The sequence below is a fragment of the Cydia amplana genome, chromosome 9 (assembly GCF_948474715.1).
Source record: "Cydia amplana chromosome 9, ilCydAmpl1.1, whole genome shotgun sequence".
NCBI classification, from domain to species: Eukaryota; Metazoa; Arthropoda; class Insecta; order Lepidoptera; family Tortricidae; genus Cydia; species Cydia amplana.
Window position 1 is genome coordinate 9582856 of NC_086077.1, and position 23689 is coordinate 9606544.

General features: G+C 36.8%; 1 protein-coding gene across 1 annotated transcript in view; it reads left to right on the plus strand.

Moving 5' to 3' along the window:
- LOC134650832 (uncharacterized) overlaps positions 1 to 23689 on the plus strand; it is a 50675-nt gene that overhangs the window by 15131 nt on the left and 11855 nt on the right. The window contains exons 11-40 of the mRNA XM_063505765.1: positions 388 to 495; positions 788 to 929; positions 1018 to 1160; positions 1455 to 1631; positions 2230 to 2457; positions 3758 to 3859; positions 4215 to 4376; positions 5222 to 5323; positions 5413 to 5504; positions 5931 to 6048; positions 6673 to 6792; positions 7636 to 7734; positions 8313 to 8420; positions 9876 to 9971; positions 10576 to 10664; positions 11750 to 11896; positions 13719 to 13725; positions 14339 to 14506; positions 15175 to 15234; positions 15364 to 15592; positions 16037 to 16090; positions 16584 to 16735; positions 16917 to 17036; positions 19241 to 19456; positions 19562 to 19636; positions 19717 to 19909; positions 20537 to 20629; positions 21438 to 21574; positions 22641 to 22793; positions 23460 to 23593. Coding sequence (XP_063361835.1) covers positions 388 to 495; positions 788 to 929; positions 1018 to 1160; positions 1455 to 1631; positions 2230 to 2457; positions 3758 to 3859; positions 4215 to 4376; positions 5222 to 5323; positions 5413 to 5504; positions 5931 to 6048; positions 6673 to 6792; positions 7636 to 7734; positions 8313 to 8420; positions 9876 to 9971; positions 10576 to 10664; positions 11750 to 11896; positions 13719 to 13725; positions 14339 to 14506; positions 15175 to 15234; positions 15364 to 15592; positions 16037 to 16090; positions 16584 to 16735; positions 16917 to 17036; positions 19241 to 19456; positions 19562 to 19636; positions 19717 to 19909; positions 20537 to 20629; positions 21438 to 21574; positions 22641 to 22793; positions 23460 to 23593 — 3824 coding nt within the window. The remainder of the gene's footprint in view (positions 1 to 387; positions 496 to 787; positions 930 to 1017; positions 1161 to 1454; positions 1632 to 2229; positions 2458 to 3757; positions 3860 to 4214; positions 4377 to 5221; positions 5324 to 5412; positions 5505 to 5930; positions 6049 to 6672; positions 6793 to 7635; positions 7735 to 8312; positions 8421 to 9875; positions 9972 to 10575; positions 10665 to 11749; positions 11897 to 13718; positions 13726 to 14338; positions 14507 to 15174; positions 15235 to 15363; positions 15593 to 16036; positions 16091 to 16583; positions 16736 to 16916; positions 17037 to 19240; positions 19457 to 19561; positions 19637 to 19716; positions 19910 to 20536; positions 20630 to 21437; positions 21575 to 22640; positions 22794 to 23459; positions 23594 to 23689) is intronic.

Sequence of the window (23689 nt, forward strand, 5' to 3'; positions counted from 1 at the left end):
TTATTACCTATACTTATTGTGTTAATAATTATGACACTAACGGCGCAAAGAAACAACTTGATAACTATTTGCTAAGTTTACTAGTTTTCGTATCTTGAAAACCAATAATAAAAACTACCTATTTGTACTGTCAAATAAATACAAATATGTTTAAAAGTCAAAATAAGTGAAACCTTAGGGTCGCTTTTTACTGATTCTGTTAACTAATTGTTGAAAATATTCAAAATATGAAAATTTATATTTTCGTTTCTAGAGAGAAAAAAAGAAACGAATCAATTCTGATTTCACAAACACGTTTAGGACGGACATTTGACTATAGCAAAACTCTAAAACTAATATGAAGCATTGCATGTGCATAATTTTTAAGGTTAATTTGTCATTTGTTAGGTGTTGCGGCGAACTGATTTCATGCGCGCAATGTCCGAGCAGCCGGCTTTATTGTACGAAATACGCGACAAGATAAAACTACGGCTCCGTAGTGCTAGGACAAAGCAAGTAAGGCTGTCCTCACATTTGATCTGGTGTGTGAGCGAGACAGTGCTATGCACGTATATATGGTGATGTCTTGCTCATGCATACTGACCCTTTATAGGCATGGAAAATCATATACTCGTACATCGTACTTTGTTATACCGTAAGGTTCTTTCTGAGTATTTAAATATCTATAATTATGTAAACGATATGTATGTTAAATCGGTTTAGTTGATAAATGTCTTAACGAATTAACAAACTACCTACATACTTTTGAAAAACTGCCAAGCTTAATTTTCATACAATATTTCTTCAGGAGGCAATAGAGGTGTATGAAAAAAATGATTCTAGACAAATCAGGACCCGGTACAGACCAATGAAAGTGCTCAAAAATCGTTTAGCGGGTATAGAAGACGAGGATCCCACGTTCGTGGATGATTCACACATGTATTACAGGGGTAAGAGTATGGTTACATAGGTACCTAAGTAAATCAAGGTAGTGTGTCTTCAATAAATAGTTAATATACTTATTACAACCTTCCTTAGATGCTAATAACGTGCGTCGGCCGAAATTTACGGAGGAATTCCTAGAACTGTATCAGATGTCCCCGAAAGTGACAAGTATTAAGGCTCCTAGGATTTGTCTCAGGGCGTCATTCCCTTGGATTCTAGAACCTGACACAGATTTTGTAAGTTACAAGCTATAATTTAAGCACCCATCGAAGAACTATTAATCGTTGATTGTTAACCGATCGCTTTTCGTCGGGAACATATAGCCTTTAAGTGGAAAAGTAAACCCATTTTTTTTTCTTAAGTTTCCTGATTTATTTTCTATTTTATTTTATAAGCTCATGCAGCTATAGTTTACTTAGGTAACACAAATTGTATTGAGTCACAAGAAATAGGAATTATAAGGCGACTATAAAATCGTGATTTTACGTTAAATAGGTAGAATGTAACTAAGCAGGTTCTGGTCATTTCAGAAGCGCATGTTGCATGTCATTCACTTCATTATGATCCTGTACTTATGCATAATGGTGCCGTACTCGAACATCATTCAGCCCCTGCAGTCCGACGTGGAGAAGGTGCTCAACACCGTCATCACCACCGGGCTGGTTCTGCACATCTATATTCAGCTCACTACTGCCATTTATGATAAGGTTTGTCAGATTCATAGACTAGGAATCCTCTAGACTGAGCATAGTAACGCTACCCCCTCTGCCACTTATACGGTAGTTTTACTCCATCTTCGAGTCAATCCCGTGCCGTGATTGGTCCGTGTCTTTCCGTGAACGGACCAATCACGGCACGGGATTCGCTCACCTCGTCCCCCGCACCCCCGTATTTTTGGCAGCATCGGTTTCGTGAAATAATTGCTCTAAACTCAGTCTAGAGGATTCCTAGTCTATGGTCAGATTGTAAAAATTAAGCCTACGTCAGTGTTACGGATCACCGCGACATTAGTATACTGAGCGGTGATTTTCAGTGCTAAACTGCGTCTAATCTAGAAAGACCAATGAAAACGAGACACTGCACGTGTGATCATTTTAATCAGTGTATTTTTTTAGTCAGACTTTGTCTTATTTGTAAATTATAGATTTCATATTGTCTATACAAAAACGGAGACATACCATCGCCCACACTGTTAACTGTCCATCGGTGGACCTTATTACAAAAGCCATAAGAGCCTTAATATATTAAGAAAAAAAAAATTGAGAAAGGCTTGCTGTCTAGTTTTTTCTTGGCTTTTGTTTACAGAATGTGATAAGGAATACAGTAAAGGATATATCTGAGGTAAAAATGGCAACGATTGGTTTCTACTTGGACATACTGTCAGTGTTCCCTTTCTATATTTTCACGGACACGTTGGACCCTCAAGGGAGTTCAGTGGCTAATCAAGTGGCGGCACTTTGTCCCGTGCTGCAAATGTGGCACATTTGGGAATATATGGCCAAACTGGAAAGGAATTTCAAAAGTAACGTCAGGGTATGTCTATGATTTTTTTTTACAACTTTTTAAACGTTTTAAAACAGAATCTATAGTTGGCTTTGTAAGATAAAAGGCCAGCATACAGGGTGCTTCCTGTAACAGGAGCAATAAATTAAACTAAAGGATGTAATCCTCTAACTGACCAACATGTGTTTTGTTTGTTGTGCAAATTAATGACTTCTACGCGGATGAAATTGTGGGCAAAGTATTAGTTTTGTCAGACTTGGACAAACTTTTGGCATTCCAAGCTCCATAAAGTGTATTAAGATAAATTGACAGCATGTCAACGCAATCTAGTGATGCTAATAATTGTGATAAAGGTAGTGGTTATTATATTCTCTTTGATTGTGATCCTCAAACTTTAATTAACATCGGACGTCTTTTACTCAAGTTTTCTGTAATTCTTGTTGTTACTTTCCAACTATAGCAAACTGTTTAAATTTTGTAAAGTTATGCCCATCCAATGTAAAATAAAATTCTTAATTTTAATGGAAAACATTCATAACAAACGAATAATGAAACCTATTCAATCAAAAATGAATATAAGAAAGATTTCTCAAAAGAAAGTTACAACTATCAACAGTAACAATAAATACGGAGAAAGAACAATAGCATATATAGCACCAAGGTTATTTAACGAACTACCCATAAATTGAAAAAACACTATAAACGAGAAAAATAAAAAGAATTTACTAAATAAGTACTATCTTGATGGAGTCTCAACATAAACTTATTTTCATATGTATGTATATGTATATATATATATATATATATATATTTAAAACGTAATAATAATAAAAAAGCTTAATATTAACTACATAATTAATATATCCAACAATAACTGAAATACTCTTACCCGAAGTTTTTAACTGAATAATTTAGATCATCCTGTAACCGCTGCACGCCCCACCCGGTGCATACTCAAACTCGGTACTCAATTAATGGCATACGCCTCAAGGAAAACCTGAGCCCCTTAAGACTTTCTTGACACGTAAACCGCACAGCGATAAGGAATGCACGGCCGATTGTGTACTCGAGTGGGAGCTATTTAGTTATACCCGCTAATTTATCTCTTGTAAAATTTAAGTAATCTCACTTGTAATTTTATATAAATATCGATTATCCCATGTATCACAACAATGCTTAACGTAAAATGTATCCACGAATGTCGTGTCGGTACAAACCCGATAGGGTTTCACGGCACTTTTCTGTTTGATTTATTATAAGATTTTAGTATAGAATAAATAAAAAAAAAAAAAAAAAAACTAGGGTAATTTAAGAATGTTAATGTTTTCAGGTTATTTGCGTTCTGAAGTTCGCTCTGATGTTTTGCATATTCTGTTACTGGTCGGGTTGCTTTCTATACTTGATCTCTTGTCCCAATCAGTTATGCCGACCGGTAGGTGTATACAATTATTAATTTGTAGATTAATATCATGGCAGCGAACGTGGTGGTATTTATAAATCAAGACCTAGTTTTATTATTTATTATGATGAGTATATTCCTTTTCCTAAGTAGGTAAGGGAACTTCATATTTTCTTTTCGAAATCTAAGTAGTTAAAAAAGCTAAGAATATCAGTGTACAAATTATTTTACCACTTTATTAGTTAATTAGTTAGGTACTCGGTTTATTTCCACACCATATACATATGTTTTAAGAAAAAGATTTTTTTTTGTTGCTTGTCAAATATACGCCTGTATTTTAAAACGATCCTTAATGAATTTTTGTTGCTGAATGCGTGAAAATTTATAGAACTCATGGGTAAAGCACCTGATATACTGGGAGACGAAGGTGTTCTCGACTATGAATGCGAAACACGAAAAGCCGATGGTATCGTCGCTCATGTTCGGCGCCGCGGCGTTCACCGGCGCCGGCATAGCCGACATAGCCCCAGGGGTCGCTGACCTATTTGTGGTAAGCTTTCTGGTATAACTATTAACATACAAATGTGACGTTATCTATGAAAGGGACCTTAATGTCGATGGCGCTTACGCCATTATTAACGATGCTCCGATATAAATACAATGCCGCGCGAAGCTGAGCGGCGTAAGCGCCATCCTAAGGTCCTTTTTAGGGTTTTCATAGATAATGCCCCAAATATCAACTATGAAAACGAAGCACGTGAAACCGGTGGTATCGTCGCTTACGTTCGGTGTTGCGGACTTCACCAGCGCCGGCATATCCGATATTCGCTAGGTGCACGACTGGTGCTGCCCTCATTTTGGCAGACTTTCTACGTTAACTCTTACGTTAAATCTTATGGAGTAAAATTAGTTCAAGCGGCTGCCGCTAGTACTAATGGCGGATAAGATTACCTGTGTTTGTGACGATCAGCGCCACTTCCCCCTCCACCGACTTCGCACCTTGCCAATAGTCCCATGGGTCGCTAATCTATAATATTTGTGGTGAGCAGTTCTGGTATCGGGTCGGATATCAATTACCAATACAATTGCAAGTCTTCTACTATCGCGAGTCTCGGGAAACACAATGACATTGCTTTTGCTAACGTTACTAACTATCAGCGCGATGTCGATCTCCTGGTTAAATCAGACATAGTCCAGATTGTCGTTTCCGGATTTATACGAGGAATGTGGCATATTCAAGTTTTAACAGTTATACTAAACAATGAAAACAGACATACATTTTTGGATAGGTAAATTAAAAACTACGCCAAGGATGCCGAACAATTCTTTTCTTTTTACTCATTATTAAAGTGTATTGAAATATAACAATAAAATAACAAAGATTTACTGTTTCAGGTGATAGTAATCTTTGTTCTTGGGTTTTATGTAAGCTGTTTCTATACGGGGACTATGTGCAGTCACTTTATGCTTGCAGCACAGAGAAGATGTAAATTCAAGGTACCTATTAATACTTAGCTGATATGATAACATTATTAAGCCATATAAAAGTTTTCAATTCTGAGATACCTAACATTTATTTTTAACAGGAATCAATGCGGGAACTCTTCTGCTTTCTATCGGTAAATCAGGTTAGCGAGAAAATCAAGGCTCGAGTGAGGAAGTTCTTCTGCGTACAATGGTAAGTGGTTTTTTTCTGTTGGCTAAATATATTTTAAAGTTTGACTTGTGCCATCACGCCGTGTTCAGATTTGGCCATTAGCAGATTAAAAACTCAGCAGGTAAAGAGTGATGTAACGAAATTAGCAGCATTATTCTAAAGTGTACTTTGTTGCAATAAAATAGGACCTAGAACTGAACAAATTTATCAATGTAGTTGGGATATCATTAGCATGGTTAAACTTCGTCGACGGATTTGTTTGTGCTGCGATGAGGGAGTCGTTAAATATTAAAGCTTGTAAACTTTTTTTATTACATATGTGTATACTTAATAATCTTCGTCAGCGAATTCGTCCTGTAGCAGTCGTTATATTTTCGCAATGTTTTTTAAATTTCAAGTTTTTTCCTTCAACGGATAAATTCTTCAATTAAAAAATGATCTAAACAGGTATTACAATAACGCAGTATGTGTCAAGGATCTATTCGAAGACATGTCTGCCAACATTCAACAAGAAGTGCTGTCCATCGAGACCGTGGAGACATTATTATCCTGTCCGCTGTTTCAGGTATTGTCTTCATTACACTTTAAGAAAGTATTGACAAAATAATGTACAGTCAACCAATTTGATTCCTAGGCCAACCCTGCCGCTTTAACTAGGTACATGAATTAGGTACATAACTCAATATGCACTGTCATAGAAGATAAATTGATTCATTATGGCATGGTTCTATAGTGGCCAAGGAATCAAATTGGTTGACTGTACGAAACGGCGGCTGCCGTGTATTTCGAAGTTACACTTTATACTTTATGCCTAGTTGATTCGAACTTTCAAATTATGAAATGCATTTTATATTGATATGAATGATATGACATCATTTTTAGTGCTCCTTACTCGTATCATGTAATTAGGTTACTGTACAGTTAAGTACCACAACAGGTACCTATAGCAAAATGTAACGCTTACCTCCGCCTAATTACTTCATATGTAAAAACCATTCCAAACCATAATCTTTCAACTGTGTAGGTACGTTTGTACTTTCGTACGTTTCGTTTATCAAACTAATTCTCCTCGTTGTCGACATCTTGAATTTTATGACGATTCTTTGGTTCAAGTTCCACCAAGTTTATTTTTTTTAATTTTGTTTCATTAATAAGAAATATTTTCTTGACGGTTTGTGCCTATTTTCAGGATTGTAGCCGAGACCTCCTGCAAACGGTTGCGGCCAACAGCAGGACCATAGTGCTACCCGACGACGAGGTCGTGCAACATGCAGCGGACATAGGCCGCGATATGTATATCGTACAAAAGGTTAGTTTATTTTACAATTTGAAAGGTATATCATATTCTATAGCCTCGTTTTGTGTCGAATTTAGAAAAGTTAAATTAAAGTAGGTATTAATAGCGAAATCAAAGGAAGGGAAAGCATGTCAATTTAATTGTAAATGTCATAACATTGGCACATGTAGGATATGTATATCTAAGAAGTAAATTACTCGTATTGTAGAGACTGTACGGATATGATGGTCGTTCTTGTCTACGTGACAGCGTGATAAAACGGTGTCCGTCACTTTCTTTCCCACGGTGTTAAACAGTGACAGTTATTTTATCACGTGGATAAAGATGGATAAAGCTATCCATAATAGGCTGGCTGGAAGCAGGCATCCTCTGGCTGAGTATTTATTTTAAGTACCTAAACGAGCTAGTGCGCCCGTTTATAATGTCTATGGCATAAAACCCTTTTTCAGGCATAATTAGTCCGATTTATCTACCACAATAGAAATTCAACCTTAGCTGTTTTAAAAAATGATTTGAAATTGATTAAGTTTATACCATAAATAACAGTACCTATTGAATTTATCTTTCATTTATTGTAAAACAGTCTAGATTGGAGCGCCCTAAAAAGGGTTAAGCTATTATTTAAAGAAAACAGGGCTTCGATTAAATTTTTCGGTAGGATACTACTCAAGAGGATATCATGTTTTGAAAGGGACAAAATAAGAATATTAAATTTATCCCAACCTTATCTATTTTCAAGCCTAAGGAAACACCGCAATAAGTGGTTTATTTTAACAATATATTATAATCACCCAGATATACCTGTATAAGCCGTACTCTAAAATTGATTTCTAAGTACATTGTTTATATTTTTAGGGTCACTGCAACATTGTTAATAACCAGGGAAAAGTAGTAACGTGCGTGGGCCCTGGAAGCCAATTTGGAATGATCGAAATGCTTTTTGGATTACCGAAAGTAAGCAACATTATAAAATGTAAGCTAAAATGAGTAAAGAAAGAGTACTATGGTAACTAAGCTAAATACTAACAGCAACATACTTTAACCTGACCATGGGTGGATCTTTACAATATTTTACCACTGGTGTATTATTGAACCTGTTTGATGTCACAATTTAGTTTGATGTCATTGACTAGGTATATTTTCGTCGTCAATAACCGGATTATGGTACACAATAAATACAGTGCACCTATTGGGATATAAATGCCTGGATAGGTACGTAGTATTTTTCCATTCCTAAGAGAGACTTAGTACTTATTACGTAGATACAATACCCAAATTGAGCCCTCTGGACCAGCCAGCCTATTATGGATAGCTTTATCCATCTTTATCCACGTGATAAAATAACTGTCACTGTTTAACACCGTGGGAAAGAAAGTGACGGACACCGTTTTATCACGCTGTCACGTAGACAAGAACGACCATCATATCCGTACAGGACGAATTTACATACTTCCATGTTAACAAAGGACTCTACATATTTTCTCGAATATACCTATACATCTCAATGTAATCCTATTGTTCACTACGGCCAGGTGTACACCGTGTTGACGTCGACTAACTGCATATTGCTGCACATGGAATACAGTGCGTTGGTGCAGTGCTGGGGCACGTTCCCCGACATCAGCGCACCCATTATGAAGGTGATTCATGCGAGATAAGGCTGTAGTCTGTTAGTGAGAGAGCGTGAGACCGACTGCCCTATTCGAACTTCAAGATATTCACAAGAGACGACACGTACTAGATCCATTCTAGATACGTTATAGTTTAGATTTCAACTAGTTCTCTTTTGCAGCGCAATTCGGGCAACCAATGTCATTTTTACGATAGATCGTGTTAGATATCTATTAGATGTGAATTCGATCTCTAAGTAATATCTTGTCGAAATCGTTCAATAGTATCTCCAGAATCGAGGAAATGTCAAATTTGACAGGTTAGATCTTAAACATATCGTTATCGTATCTTGGCGATGTCTAAAAGATATCTAATAGATGTCTATTACAAAATCCGAATCGGGCCCCGAGGTTTGATGAGCGCAGTTTCCCTGACCTGCCCTAGTAGCACGGTCGCATTTTTATCGTTTGTCACCATGCCTGTCACATTCTAACAAGTATGTAAGTGCGAAAGTGACGGGCATAGTGATAGTCGATAAAAATCGAACCGTGCTGAGCCCGCTGACTCATGGTTTCGTCACACACCACAACATATCCGCAAAATAACATATATGTTCTGTGAACATATCTCATACGCGTAATCTTTTTATTATTCATTTATTATTTATTATTCAGACCATGCCTAGTCCGGTTCAATGTAACCTTCCTGCTAAACTTTAATTATGAATAAAAATATTGTTATTGCTATTGTTAATTGTAATAAGTTTTTCGGAAATCCTCTTGCGCTGTCCATACGGGCTATCTCGTCAGTTTTTTTTTAATAATTTTCAAAGACAATCAATTTATTAATGTCAATTAAATATCTTAGCTGATTGTGTCAGGATTTAGGAAAAAATTGTTTCGGACAACGTAATAGATAGACCACGGCCTTAACTATGCCCCGTAACTGTGATGGATTTGCTTTTAACGTGGTTATGACTTTTAGGCACAGGTGTTTTTCGGTGAAGAATTTCAGTATGAGTAGAAAGTAAGTAGGCATTGGCTTATACACAGCCACGAAAAACGTATCCCTGCCTGACACTGTTTGCATAGGCTGTAATTATTAGAGTCCGTTCGGAAAGAAAAGAGTCGTAGAATGTATTGGGCTCCATACTCGTTTGTCCCTTAATAATAGAATGTAGCTAGCGGCGCCTGGCACTCGCAGGTGCTGCTGCAGGGCTTACATTAGTGGTGTCATTGAATAATTGCTTTATTTTTTGAGATTTAAATTTATTTATTTCAGTTGTTTTTGGATATTTTTTTTTATTTCCTCGCTTATTATTATATATTGTAATTATCTTCTACACTTGTATCACAAACAACTATTTTACCCTTGTCAAGGCATGTCTGGGCTGCGTGAGTTTATTTATAGAACAGTTATTAATCTAACCTATTTTGTAAATTTGTGTTGTTGATTAAATTATTTTAAACTTTAATACTTTTCAGGTTTTGGAGGATCCGGAAATCCGAAGTGAAGCGGTTCAATACGAAGTTGCTCAACCCATGTTAGGCCGGATAGAAGTTAAAACAAATCGAATTGCGGTAAGACATCATTTCTGTAGATAATTCAAAATACGATATTATTGTTGTACCTTTGATAAAAAGGAAGAGATTACTTAGCGACTGGCAACTACATTTCTTTGCAAGCTAACACTCAGGACCTTTTCTGACTTGTTGGTTCGGAATTGGTATATTATGCAGTGTTTTCTCAGCACCCTTACATTAATTACATCTACAGAAACTGTCACGACAGTTCCTTACCATCAAGTCAGGGAAAGGCACGTGATAAAATTCACTTCGTAGGTACCAAAGTGAAGATGCTCATTTTAAGAATTTACATGTGTGGTTCTTTTCCGTGCTGTGGATTCAGGCATAACTTTTCACCGTTACGAGTATAAATCAAAGTCAAGAAGTTCTAAAATGTGTTCGGAGATTCTAGTACGCATATTTCAAAATATCAGTGCCTTCAAAGTAGTTATAAAGCATTTGCAGACCGGCGTTCGTCGCGAGCAGTGCGGCGAAGCGTAGGTTAAATCGAACGCCGATTTTTCAAGTCCGATTTGCGGCTTTCGATGATGTAGATGGCTGCTGGCAAAAAACGCTACGCTCTTAAAAACCTCGTACGCAAAGTTTGTAATACTTACAGCAAGAGATAAAAGAAAGTTTCGTCGCCATAAGCGGCCGCGAGGAGAGAGCCTACTACACGAAGGCCTTCGAAACGTTAGGGGTGCTGAGGTAAATATTAAAAGACTGTTTATACATAACTATTACGAACGCAAAAATACTTAAACAATACTGGTCTCTGAAATTATGGTAGAAGTGTGAGTTTAACACTTTCCGGCTTATGTTAATAGAACTTTTTTTTGTCGATTTGAGTACCCTATTGCTGAGCGATGTTCTCCCTTCTTGATTACCACGACTCCTAGTTTAGTGTTTCCTCAGTCCAGTTGTTAAGGAAGGTGTCCACCTGCGGGTCATCCCGCCATAGCACTTAATTTAACTTTTTTTATAATGTGGTCTACTATGGCATTGTTTCTCTACAGTTTAACTCATCCTGTCCTCATCATATCCTGGCACTAATATGGCTGTCTGAAAAAAATCCCATTTTAGCGATTAGAAATGAAAAATATTGATTGTATTTCCCCCGTAGCTTAATAAGTACGTCCGTGACAGCAGTCGTTTCAATACATTTTTGCGAGATTTTGCGTTTTAAGGTTATAAATTGTATAGAAATGACAGACGGCCCCGTCCCCGAGCTATGTGAAAAATATTATACCATTTAGGACATATCTACATTCAACACAGAAACCGAGTATAGTGCAGCTTTTTTCTATTCTTTTTTTTTTTTTTTTTTTTTATACCACATAGGTGGCAAACAAGCATACGGGCCGCCTGATGGTAAGCAGTCACCGTAGCCTATGGACGCCTGCAACTCCAGAGGTGTTACATGCGCGTTGCCGACCTTTTTTTAAAAACCTGTACACTCCTTTTTTGAAGAACCCCATATCGTAGACCCTCGGGAAAACCTCGGAAGGGAGCTCATTCCACAGCCGGAGCGTCCGCGGGAGGAAATTCCTCTTAAACCGCACAGTACGCGACCATTTAGGTTCTAGGGTGTGTGGATGAACACCCTGCCGATGGCGAGCGGTGCGGTGATAGAAAGCTGCCGTTGGCATCATGTCAAACAATTCTTCAGAGCACAGCCCATTGTACAAGCGGTAGAACACACATAAGGAGGCAAGGTCTCTCCTCAGACTTAAAGGTTCAATACCGCTTGTGAGTTTGGGATCATCGACGATTCGATTCGATTCTATTCACAGGTTTTTAAGGTTTATTATAGTACCAGGAAGTATTACACCTTACGGGATGTTCCTGAAGGTCTGGTGCATTGTGAGATGCCTCCTGGCCGTATATTATCTGATTACTGTACCATATTGCATTGCGGTAAGTACAACGTTGCATCGTAAGTTGAAAATGGCGTCGCTGCGCAATTGCGCCAACGTTGCTTAGAGTAGCAGCTAATAGAGTTGACTACATGACTAGCCGTCTCTCTATGTAATAAAACCCAGCACGTATCCGAGCGTTGATTAAGTATTTAGTTAAAATGCGTGCATTTCGAGAATAGTCACGGATCTGATTCAGTCTTGAATGAGATAAAGTTAACTGAGAGCAGCTCAATTTATTATAATTTAACATGGTGCATTGTTCTATAGTCGGTGAAAGTTAAGAAGTAAATTTTGACAGTTATGAACTTATGAATTGACCCGACTATAGTGTACTGTATAGTGTATAAATAAGTAGTCATAAGCACAACTTCTTTATTCAGTGTAATGTTATTTCCTCAAATTAGAATAGTCCCACGGGATACATAAATTCCAGAAAACAGCTATTAGTATTCGTAACAGTGCTCAAATTAAGAAAAAGTTACTCAATGAATTATCTTCAGTTTGGAAACAAACAAAAATGAAAAAAAAAGTCCGTGTATCAGTCTGTACCTACATTCGAACATTTTTATTGCATAGCATCCTCGTGGAGTATGCTAGCGGGTTCCAATCAAATGAAATATGTTAACGAAACTCTACGAGGGGCGTTCAAAATATTCTCGGTATTGATATCTTACGACCTCTTCTAAAATTTCTTTCGTTACTGGCCGCTAAGGTTTATTCATTGACATTAAAAAAAAGTATAATTCGAACCGAGATAGTCTTTTGTTTTTCTGCAATTGCTGAACAAACATGAACATCATGTGCGAATTGACAATGTTAACTAAATTAGAACATCGATGCGTGATAAAATTCTTGACAAAACAGGGTAAAAATCAAAAAACCATAAAAGAGGAAATGGATTGTGTTTACCGTGAGTCTGCTCCTTCTTTATCTACCATTCAAAAGTGGTCAAGCGAGTTTAAACGCGGAAGGGAGAGTATTGAAGATGACCCTAGACCTGGCCGGCCTGTAGTAGCTACTTCACAAGAAAATATTGATAAAGTGGAAAAACTTATATTGGAAGATGGTCGAGTGAAGGTAAAATCTATAGCACAAGTAACCAATCTCTCTATTGGTACCGTACATGATATTATACATGACCATCTTAATATGTCAAAAGTAAGTGCAAGATGGGTTCCGCGAATGCTGACTCGGCTTCAAAAAGACATGCGTGTAGCTTGTTGCTCCGATTTTATTGACCTGTGCGGTGAAAATCCTGATGAGGTGCTGCAAAGAATAGTTACTGGAGATGAAACCTGGGTTCATCATTATGACCCAGAGAGTAAACAAGAGTCCATGCAGTGGCACATTAAGGGTTCAGCTCATCCCAAGAAGTTCAAGGTCATCCCTTCAGCTGGCAAGGTCATGGCCACGATATTTTGGGATTGTGAAGGAGTATTACTAATCGATTATAAAGAAAAAGGTGTATATATCACAGGACAGTACTACGCTAACATTCTACGTCAATTAAAGGATGTAATTAAAGAAAAGAGGCGAGGAAAGTTAACCAAAGGTATTCTGCTTCTGCATGACAACGCCCCCGTCCATACTGCTCATATTGCCAAGGCAGCTATTGTTGAATGTGGGTTTAAAACTGTTACTCACCCACCGTATAGTCCGGACTTAGCCCCCAGCGACTTCTTTTTGCTCCCCAATCTTAAAAAGGATCTGCGTGGAAATAAATTTTCTGACGATGAAGCATTGAAGGCGGCAGTGGAGGAGCATTTTTACACGAAAGATAAAAAATATTTTTACGAGGGATTAAAAAAAATAATTGATCGATCTTTTAAGTGTATGAACATAGGGGGGGAGTATATTGAAAAATAAAAATATCAAACTTTTCGTACTTGTTTGTTTTCATTCTCATACCGAGAATATTTTGAATACCCCTCGTATATGGGTCATTTTATTTAAACTTGTCCCCTTAACTTATTTTTTTAATTTGTGAATTTCTACGTTATTTTTACTCAAAATCACGAGCTTTTTTTATCCTAATAGGAGAAAAAAGTTTCTCAAGGTTTATATCCCATTCGATTCCGTTACCATTTTTAATCGACTTTGTATGGCGGTCACGGAATGGAAAGATAGAAAAATGTATGGAAATTGAGCTTATGATTCTGAGTAGAAGTAACATAAAAAAATCCCAATTAAAAAAAAAAAGTGTAGTGGACAACTTTAAATAAAATGGCCCATATATGTTTGAGGTTTGACGTAAGCTTCTACATTTTCGCATCGCACGTCACGTCGCACGCATCAGACGTACCGCAAGTATCGCGACAGAGTTCGGTACGTCTTGTAGGTATAGAAACTCATCACTCTCAATAGTCAAACAAAGTCTTCAACAGGGCTTAAGAGCATTGTTGAGTAAGGCAATAAAAGTTCCACTTTTTTCAGGTATCTTACAGTAAATTTCGATCCCATAAGTTGTATTACGAGGACCTTTTGCTGTATGCTGACATGGCGATAATGGCATATGTGGCTTATTACGATGAGCGATCTCTTCTAGTCACTCATCCTTTAAATACGATATCACGATACCTAAAACGTGGATTTGTTTTGGATGCTTTCATCTGTTTTCCTTTATCGCGTTTGGTAAGTTAATGTATGTTTTATTTACATAACTAAGGTAAACCTTGTAAATTCACTTACAGTGCGATGTAAAATAATTGTATCATGCTGCCAACTCCGAATCAAGAGTTGGGGTGAATACAGCTCTATAATTTAACTGAGACAATCAGTTTGTTAGTGGAGCAATGGTTTTATAGTTTAGGCTTATAAGAATATATAAGACTAGCTTTTGCCCGCGCGGCTTCGCACACGCAGGAGAATTTATTTCCCCATACAAACTTTGGACGCCCATTTCACCCCTTTAGGGGATGAATTTTGAAAAATCCTTTCTTAGTGGAATCCTAGGCCTTATAAGGAACCTACTTGCCAAATTTGGACTTTCTAGTCCCAGTGGTTTGGGCTGTGCGTTGATTTAAGTCAGTCAGTCTTTCACGTTTATATATATAGACTATTAGTTTGTATATTTTTGTATTGAGCACGCTACCTTAATGAGTTGAACATATTTAGTTCTTAGGTATATCTTCGAAGTTGAAACTGCGTAATAGGTATGTCACGTAACTCGACTCGAACTCGGAACGGTCGGTGTACCGTCCGTTTTAGGAACACTGTATACAATACATATGCTAATCTAATTAATTTTGTAGCTAATATTCAGCATTTACGTGTGTTGTTAATATTGCTTCGTATTCCAGGTATACCTTATAAATGATCAAGCAGATTTAGATAAGTATCGTCTGAACAAATTGTTGCAGGTATGACTACCTTTTTTATTTATATTAAAAGCCCATACATTTTGGGCTTAAATCCTACTAAAACGACGCAGTGAATAGTGCCTTTGCAGACGATTTGCCCGTTTGCTAAACTAATCATTACAATTTCAGCTAACCAGAATAGTGGCCGCAGTGAATTACTGGGAAGAAGATATAATGCAGACTAACCAATTGATATTTTTACTAAAATTTTTACCAGCGGCATTGACTATTGTGAATTTTGCATCTGCATTTTCTTTCATCTCGTTTTGTAGGCCCTACCTTCCGAACGGGACAGATTATATCATGGCTAATTGTTCACGAGTTATTGTTATGCATGGCTCGAGTCATAACATTGGAAGTAAGTGCACACGAATCTCTAAAGACAAATTTAATCTAACGGGGTTTACCCATATCTCTTTGGATTTTACTGAGAGAAATTCCCCTTTGCATTGCTAAGCACCGAGTACCAGGTCATTAGTTTATCTGGCTCATTTTAGCTGTGCTGTAGCTGAATTATGTAGTTAACAACCCGGCATCGGATTCATTGCTGCGTTGCTATTCTCGGATTAGTTCTCGAGGTATTTATTCTACTACCCGACTAACCGTTTTGTCGATAGGTACATCTAAAGAACTACTTTACCCCCCGCAAAATGCGTTTTTAATTTATCCAACTTATCTTCTTGCAATATATCTGTAATTGACCTAAAAAGGTCCTTCCACATAAACACGACAACATATGTGTAGTATGTTATTAATTATATATATCTATTTTTAGTTTCCTAATCTTGTTTTAAACTTTTAGCTGCAATAACGGAGTATGTCAAAGTGTCCTTTCACAGTTTCAAAACCTTTGTCGGTTAGTATGACGAGCTGATGCAAGTTTAACCATAATAAAATAGAAATTTAGATAAATAAGTAATTTAGTAGGAGTAGGTAGGTATATCACTTCAAACTCATGTGCGTTTATTCAAGGCTACGCAATTTTGTATTTAGCTTCACATGGTGCATCGTGCACTAACTACTTCGTGCATAGTATTAAATTTTACCCTCAGTCAATTAAATCCATTTTGAGTCTGAAAATTAGGTTTTTGACAAAAAATGTATTGAAACGAAAGGTCTTAAAATTAATTTCATACTTACATAATATGTGACGAAAATTGGTGTCCAATTTTCGTCACATTGGTATGTTTGATCGATCGATTGAATTCAATGTATCTCAGTAGTCTACTATTTAAACAAAATTTCATATTATATCTCGCACCGTCTAAGTGGGCCTTCCGCGACATCCACTTTTGTATCAACCGCAAGGAACACCCAGTGTACCGTGACTTACAGAGGCTTGGTTTCAGGATGCGGATGCACGCCCACTATGTCTGTTAATACGACTGACGCCCTAATCTCTACAACGCTTGCAATCTTAACTATCTTGTATTTTGCCTTTATGTGCGGATATGTCGCGTCCGCTCGCTCCTCAACGGGCAACGCCTTACTTGATCACACAGTGAGTGTCAAATAGTTGCATTTCACTTCAATAATCTTCCTCAAAAATCCTTAACTTCGCCTTTAAAGGTATTCTGCTCTACGCCTACTAAAAAACTACTATCAAAATTGTAAGTACCTACTGAAACTTTTTCAATATCACATATTGAACAATCAAACACAGGTGACTATTTTTATTTCAGGAAAAAACTTCCGACTTGGCCAACTTCTTATACCAAGAAAACGTCGATCCAATGCTAACAGCAAGAACGTTAAAATACTTCGATTATTTGTGGCGACGCACCAACGGAAGCAATCCTCAGGTTAACTGGTTAATTAATCTATATATATAAATGCAAGTGTCCTGACTGACTGACTGACTGACTGACTGACTGACTGATTCATCAACGCAGAGCCGAAACTACAAAAGCTAAAAAGTTGAAATTTGCACACTAGGTTGCATTTGTAAAGTGTACAAGAGATAAGAAGCGATTTTGAAAAATTCAACCCCTAAGGGGGTTAAAAAGGGGATGAAAGGTTGTATGGGGTTCAAGTTTTAGTTTAAGCTAGGAATTTGAAACTTTGTAAAAATGTATTATATTAAAAAACAAGAAAACTAATTTCAGCGTTTTCGAAAATTCATCCCCCAAGGTGGTGAAAAAGGGGTTGAAAGTTTGTATGGAGATCAAATATTTTTGTGAGTGTGTGACTTGAAACTTTGTATATGGGTATATTATTATAAGACAGGAAAAGTAATTTCAGCGATTTTGAAAATTCATCCCCTAACAGGGTTAAAAAGGGGTTGAAAGTTTGAATCCACTACAAATGCTTTGAAACTTCTTAGAAAGGCATAATAGCCGATTGCAAAAAAAGGAATTGCGACGTTTTAGGAAATTCAACCCCTGAGGGGGTAAAAAAGGGGATGAAACTTTGTCTTGGGGTGTAAATTTTATTTTAAGATGGGACCTTGAAACTTCGCAAAAAGGTATTAAATTAAAAAACAACAAAACAAATTTCAGTGTTTTTAAAAATTCATCCCCCGAGGTGGTGAAAAAGGGGTTGAAAGTTTGTACGGAGATCAAATATTTTTTAGAGTGCGGGACTTGAATCTTTGTATAAAGCCATATTATTAATTCTCAAGAAAAGTAATTTCAGCGTTTTCAAAAATTCATCCTTTAAAAGGGTTAAAAAGGGGTTGAAAGATTGTATAGGGTTTAAATTTTATTTTAAGCTACGAATTTGTAACTTCGTTAAAAGTTATTTCATTAAAAGAGAAGAAAACTAATGTTAGCGTTTTTCAAAATTCAACATTTAAGGTGGTGAAAAAGGGGTTGAAAATTTGTATGGAGGTCAATATTTTTTGTAAGTACGGGACTTGAATCTTTGTATAATGACATATTATTAGAATATGAGAAAAGTAATTTCAGCGTTTTTAAAAATTCATACCCTATAAGGGTCCAAAAGGGGTTGAAAGTTTGTATAGGGTTCAAATTTTATTTAAAGCTAGGAACTTGAAACTTCGTAAAAAGGTATTTTAATAAAAAACAAAAAACCTATTCAGCGTTATTAAAAATTCATCCCCCGAGGAGGTGAAAACGTGGTTGAAAGTTTGTATGGAGATCAAATATTTTTGACAGTGCGAGACTTAAATCTTTGTATAACGCCATAGTATTAGAACACAAGAAAACTTATTTCAGCGTTTTTAAAAATTCATCCCATAACAGGGTTAAAAAGGGGTTGAAAGATTGTATAGGTAATAATTTTATTTAATGCTAGGAACTTGAAGCTTCGTAAAAAGGTATTTTATTAAGAGAAAAGAAAACTAATTTCAGAGTCTTTGATAATTCATCCCCCAAGGTGGTGAAGGGGGTCGAAAATTTGTATGGAACCCAAATATTTATTGGAGTGCGGGACTTGAATCGTTGTATAAAGGCATATTATTACAATACAAGAAAAGTAATTTCAGCGTTTTTAAAAATTCATCCCCTAAAAGTTTAAACAGGGGTTGAGAGTTGGTAGAGGGTTCAAATTTTATTTAAAGCTAGGAACTTCAAACTTCGTAAATAGGTAGTTAGGTAGTAGGTTTTATTAAATAGTGGACTTGAAAATCTTCTGGGGTTTGAGAGAGATTATATCGAGATTATCGAGAACAATTTTATTCAGTTAGGGGCTCGAAACTTTGTAGCCAGGTTGTGAAAGACAAATCTCATGCGTTGTATAATAATTAACAAATGATTAACCGTCCCTACTGCTATCTTTTGCTGCATAATGTTCTAAGCTAATGTAGAATTTATAACCACAATATACAAATCCACGCGTACGAAGTCGCGGGCAACAGCTAGTACTTTATAAAATTCAATGAATGGTACTAATGTGCATCACTTCCACTCTAAACTAAATGACGCTGCTAAGATAGATAAGAACTATAATCGATAACTCTTTTAAATTACTTGGCTATTTAATTTATATTTACCTCGAATAATCTTTTAATCGTTACTGACATAAATTATGGATGTTATTCGTCTAGCAAATATGCCGGCGACTCAACTCTGCATTAATGGAGGACACTCTCGTGTTCATGTACGAGCGGACACTACGCGAGGTCCCACTCTTCAGCAAAGTGGAGCGCTCCTTCATCAGGGTCATCACTCAACACCTCAACGAAATGTACTTCCTAAAGGCCGAAACCGTCATACAATGCAAGGATGTACAACCCTATATTTACATTATTTATCGGGGCAAGGTAAGGAAGCTGGAATTGCGGGTTTGCCATTCATTACATTTTTAGGAACGGTAATACCTACCGCTCCGTAAATACGCCATAATATGTGGATATAATATTTTTCAGGTTGACGTTATGAATTCTTACAATGAAATGATCACTTGTATGGGACCAGGCGGAATGTTTGGCAATTTTACTGGGGTAAGTAATGTCTTAAAAGATAAATTTCATAGGTATTATTACAATGATTGCATGCATAAACAATAATTTTGTGGTAACAGCATCCGATATCGTGTTCCGAAGTGTCAATTTATGCAAGCCGGAGCCTTGATTTGCTCGTCATTCCGAGCCAGACGTTCTTCAACCTGGTGAAGTACTACCCCAAGATACAGGAACCCTTGAACAAAGCGTTCGAAACGTCGCAAGACTACATTCTGCCAATCAATGTGAACATCGTAGATGATTCTGACTCAGGTACAGATTGGGTGAGAGCGTAAGCGAGATGGGTGTGCGTACCCGGGATCGCGGATATCATTATTTTTAATTGTTATTTATTTTTAACATTTATTGATTAATTCGTTTTTAATTCGTTTTAACAAAACCAGTAATTGAAAAGTTCGATCACAAATAAGTGCGTTGTAGACCCATGTTCGACCCTATGCGTGAACTACTATTTAGTTAAAACTTATTTTTCACGGTGTTCTGCCGGAGCCGTTTTGTATCAAATTTAGTTAAAACTAGTTTTCACTGAAATAAATATTTAAAAAATTAGTCAGACTATAGTTTTCACTAAGTCACTTTGAGAAAACTACTTGGTTTTGACTAAAATATCCCAGTTAAAACTAGCTTTCACCGAAGGTTTCGGAAAACCACTTTTAACTAACGCGTTTTTATTGTGGTGAAATGTAAACAAAAACCAAATATACCTACTTACATATAAGATAAATAGGACTGTATTATTAACGAAATTTGCTAGATAAATAATAAATATGTATACTTAAAAGTAATACTTTTTCCGAGAAGTAATAGGTACTACTTACAAGCTATTTCATTTTATTGCGAATTCATCATCATAATAATTATCTCATGTTCTGTTTACAGAAGGGTCAGTATGCGATGTGTTCTCTTTGGACTCTAAATTCAGCTCCATCTGCACGACCGATGACAGTCGTTACGACATGCCTGAATACTCAGGTACTTCAAACACAATAAAATATTAAAATTTAGAAGCGGAACCCGCGGTGCCTTTTTTTCGTGTGTCGCACAGATTCATGTTGGCTCTGATTTTGCGCGCTGTAGAAATCTACACATGAAAAGTGCGAAGATGCCTAAAATAATAAAAATAAGCTTGCTGGATATGATACGTTTTATAAACTACGATTCTCTCATACCGGGCGGAGTCGGAGCATACCTTTCTAGTACCTAGTAGTAGTCACAGAAATTTATAGTTCCCATACATTATTGAAATGTAATTTACGCAACATCCGGTCGGTTCTAATCGGACGTTGCGGATGTGAACTATCTATCCATCATATACGGAAAATAATCACCATATTGAACCTTCAAATCTCGTTACGTGCGCTATACTTCCGGCTCAAGAGAGTCGTGCCCTATAGGTAAGTTTCCTATCTAAATCAATTAATTTTAATCCATTGGTTGCTTTTTTACTTTATCGTGAACGTTCATGGGAACATTACGTTTTGCAGCACGATAAAGTTTTTAATACGGTAACAGTAATTTAAAAAAGACTGCATATAATCTTACACATGTTGGTCTTCTGCTTTACCGTGACAGTAAAACGTGCCATTACTGTGGACGTCCACGGTAAATTAAGTGTAAAAGCGCTCATTCGCTCCCAAATGGCTGTCCAGCCAATTCTTGCATTATTTGACGAGAAATTACTACACTGACGTAGCTCATTTGCTATGATTATGAGTGCAGCCTATACAATCTGGTATAGGTACTTGAAATTTCTTATGAGATAAAGTTTGTTTGTACGCAGCTGTTACAACATTGAGAACCGCCGCATCGCAGTCAAACTTGAGTCAGACGAAGTCGGTGGGCACGATGAGCGCGTTTTCCGTGCAGAGCCAAAGGAACATTTACAATTTGTTCAGGCCGGGCACTTGGATGTATTTGGTGAATAATTCGATTTATATTTACTTACATATAGTTTCGGTTAAGTTCTTTTTCTAACGCAGGCATTTTGCTCGCATGTTTCTTAAACTATGTGTGCTGTACAGACTCTTATATTATTATATTTATCTCTTTGGATTGGATTAATTACATTTTACAGTAGGTCGTTTTATTTTATATAAAGAAAATGATATTTGTGAATAATCAGTTTTTGATCATATTAAATATCCAACTTTACTAATTGTCAGTCAATCTACTGAGTGTAGGTATAAATAGCGCTTGATAAGGTAAACGTCCTGGTGCTTGACAGCCTTGTTCTAGAACTTATTGCTTGTAATTAAAAGTGGCAACTAGTGAGACAGTGTCCAGCACTGCAACATTAACCGTTACTGTGCTTACAGTATCAATGTGTTGGTCATTCACGTTTCGATTAGAGGCTGGCGACGCCATTTAAAGTCCGAAATGGCTCGCGTTCATCAGTGTCAGCAGGCCGATTATCTTTTAAGCCTTTACACTCACCCGGCTACTTTTCCTCTTTTAAATAATTATACGTACCCGAAACGGCTAAAGAAATAAAATATGAGTATTTTGCCGGAGATTTGTAACTTGGCATTAATTCAGGCGGTGATAAAAACGTTAGCTTAGGTACTTATTGTTCTTAATTAGATTTACAATGGGTGTAATTAAATTGCTATTTTAATTACCGATTTTATGAATGATCAACAATATAATATGTATTACATACTAATTAGTTTGTTTACATCCCTTCGACTCTCAATAATAGTCCTTACATCCTATAGACATTTAATGACACTTAATGTCCTGGTCTAAAAATAATATAATGTCTAAAATTAGTACAGGCAGAAGTTCTGAAGTGGCGTTTATCGTGTCCATAACGACGTGGAATGCACGGGGTCAGAAAGTGACTTTAATGCTTTTCTTTTCGAAAAGAATGGGATAGGCGCGACCCACAGAAAAGTGGTTGGTCTGTGTCGCGATCGCGATCATAATATGTATGCGGTTTCAAAAGTAGGTAGTCAGTTTTATAACTTTTGAATTTCTTTTACAGATGGGAGGCTACTTGACAAGTTTCATGGCAACGGCGAATTACGTGATGGTTCTCTACAGCATTACTACGCTAAACGACTGCTACTGTACTATGTGGGCGTTGTCATTTTTCGACATTTATTTCTATCTGACCATGTACTTGACTATGCATGAGGTACATTTTTCAGTTATAAATCTACTTAATATATTATAAGGAGAAATTAAGCGTAATTTGAAAACTTATAAGTCTTAAAAGAGTTAAGAAGCGGTGGTGGCCGAGTGGATATGACGTTCGACTTTCAATCCGGAGGTCGCGGGTTCAAATCCTGGCTCGTACCAATGAGTTTTTCGGAACTTATGTACGAAATATCATTTGATATTTACCACTAGCTTTTCGGTGAAGGAAAACATCGTGAGGAAACCTGCATACATCTGCGAAAAAATTCAAAGGTGTATGTGAAGTCCCCAATCCGCATTGGGCTAGCGTGGGGACTATAGCCCAAGCCCACTCGCGCATGAGAGGAGGCCTGTGCCCAGCAGGGGGACGTATATAGGCTGAAATTATTATTTTATTATTATTATAAGTCTTAACAACATACTTCCAAATACAATATTGTAGAGAATTTTATAGAGAATATACCTCTCCTAGACAGTTTTCATGAAAATGTAAAAGAACTAAAATAACTTCTACTTCTATTTGTTCTTATAAAACTAAAAGCTATGTGCATAGTAGGGTAAATGTAGGGTAGGAGGACTAATGGGTTGGAGGGGAGTTACAAGTTAACTCACAACGTCTGTACGGTGTCTTATAGAAGATTAATTAAACTTGTTACTTTTTCAGGGGTACGCAAGCAAGCGTGGCGAATTGATCATGGACGCTAGCAAATGTCGTAGAAACTACTACAGACATACAGTATTGTTCTACTCAGATCTGTTCGTCAACTTTCCATTCATGCTCTTCGGATTTTGTTTTCCGTAAGTCGACTGGATTTAGTGATATGGCTGGTAGTCGCTAGTCAGATCATGAAATGGCGGCGTTTCATGATGTGCCTATAGGAATATCTCGATATG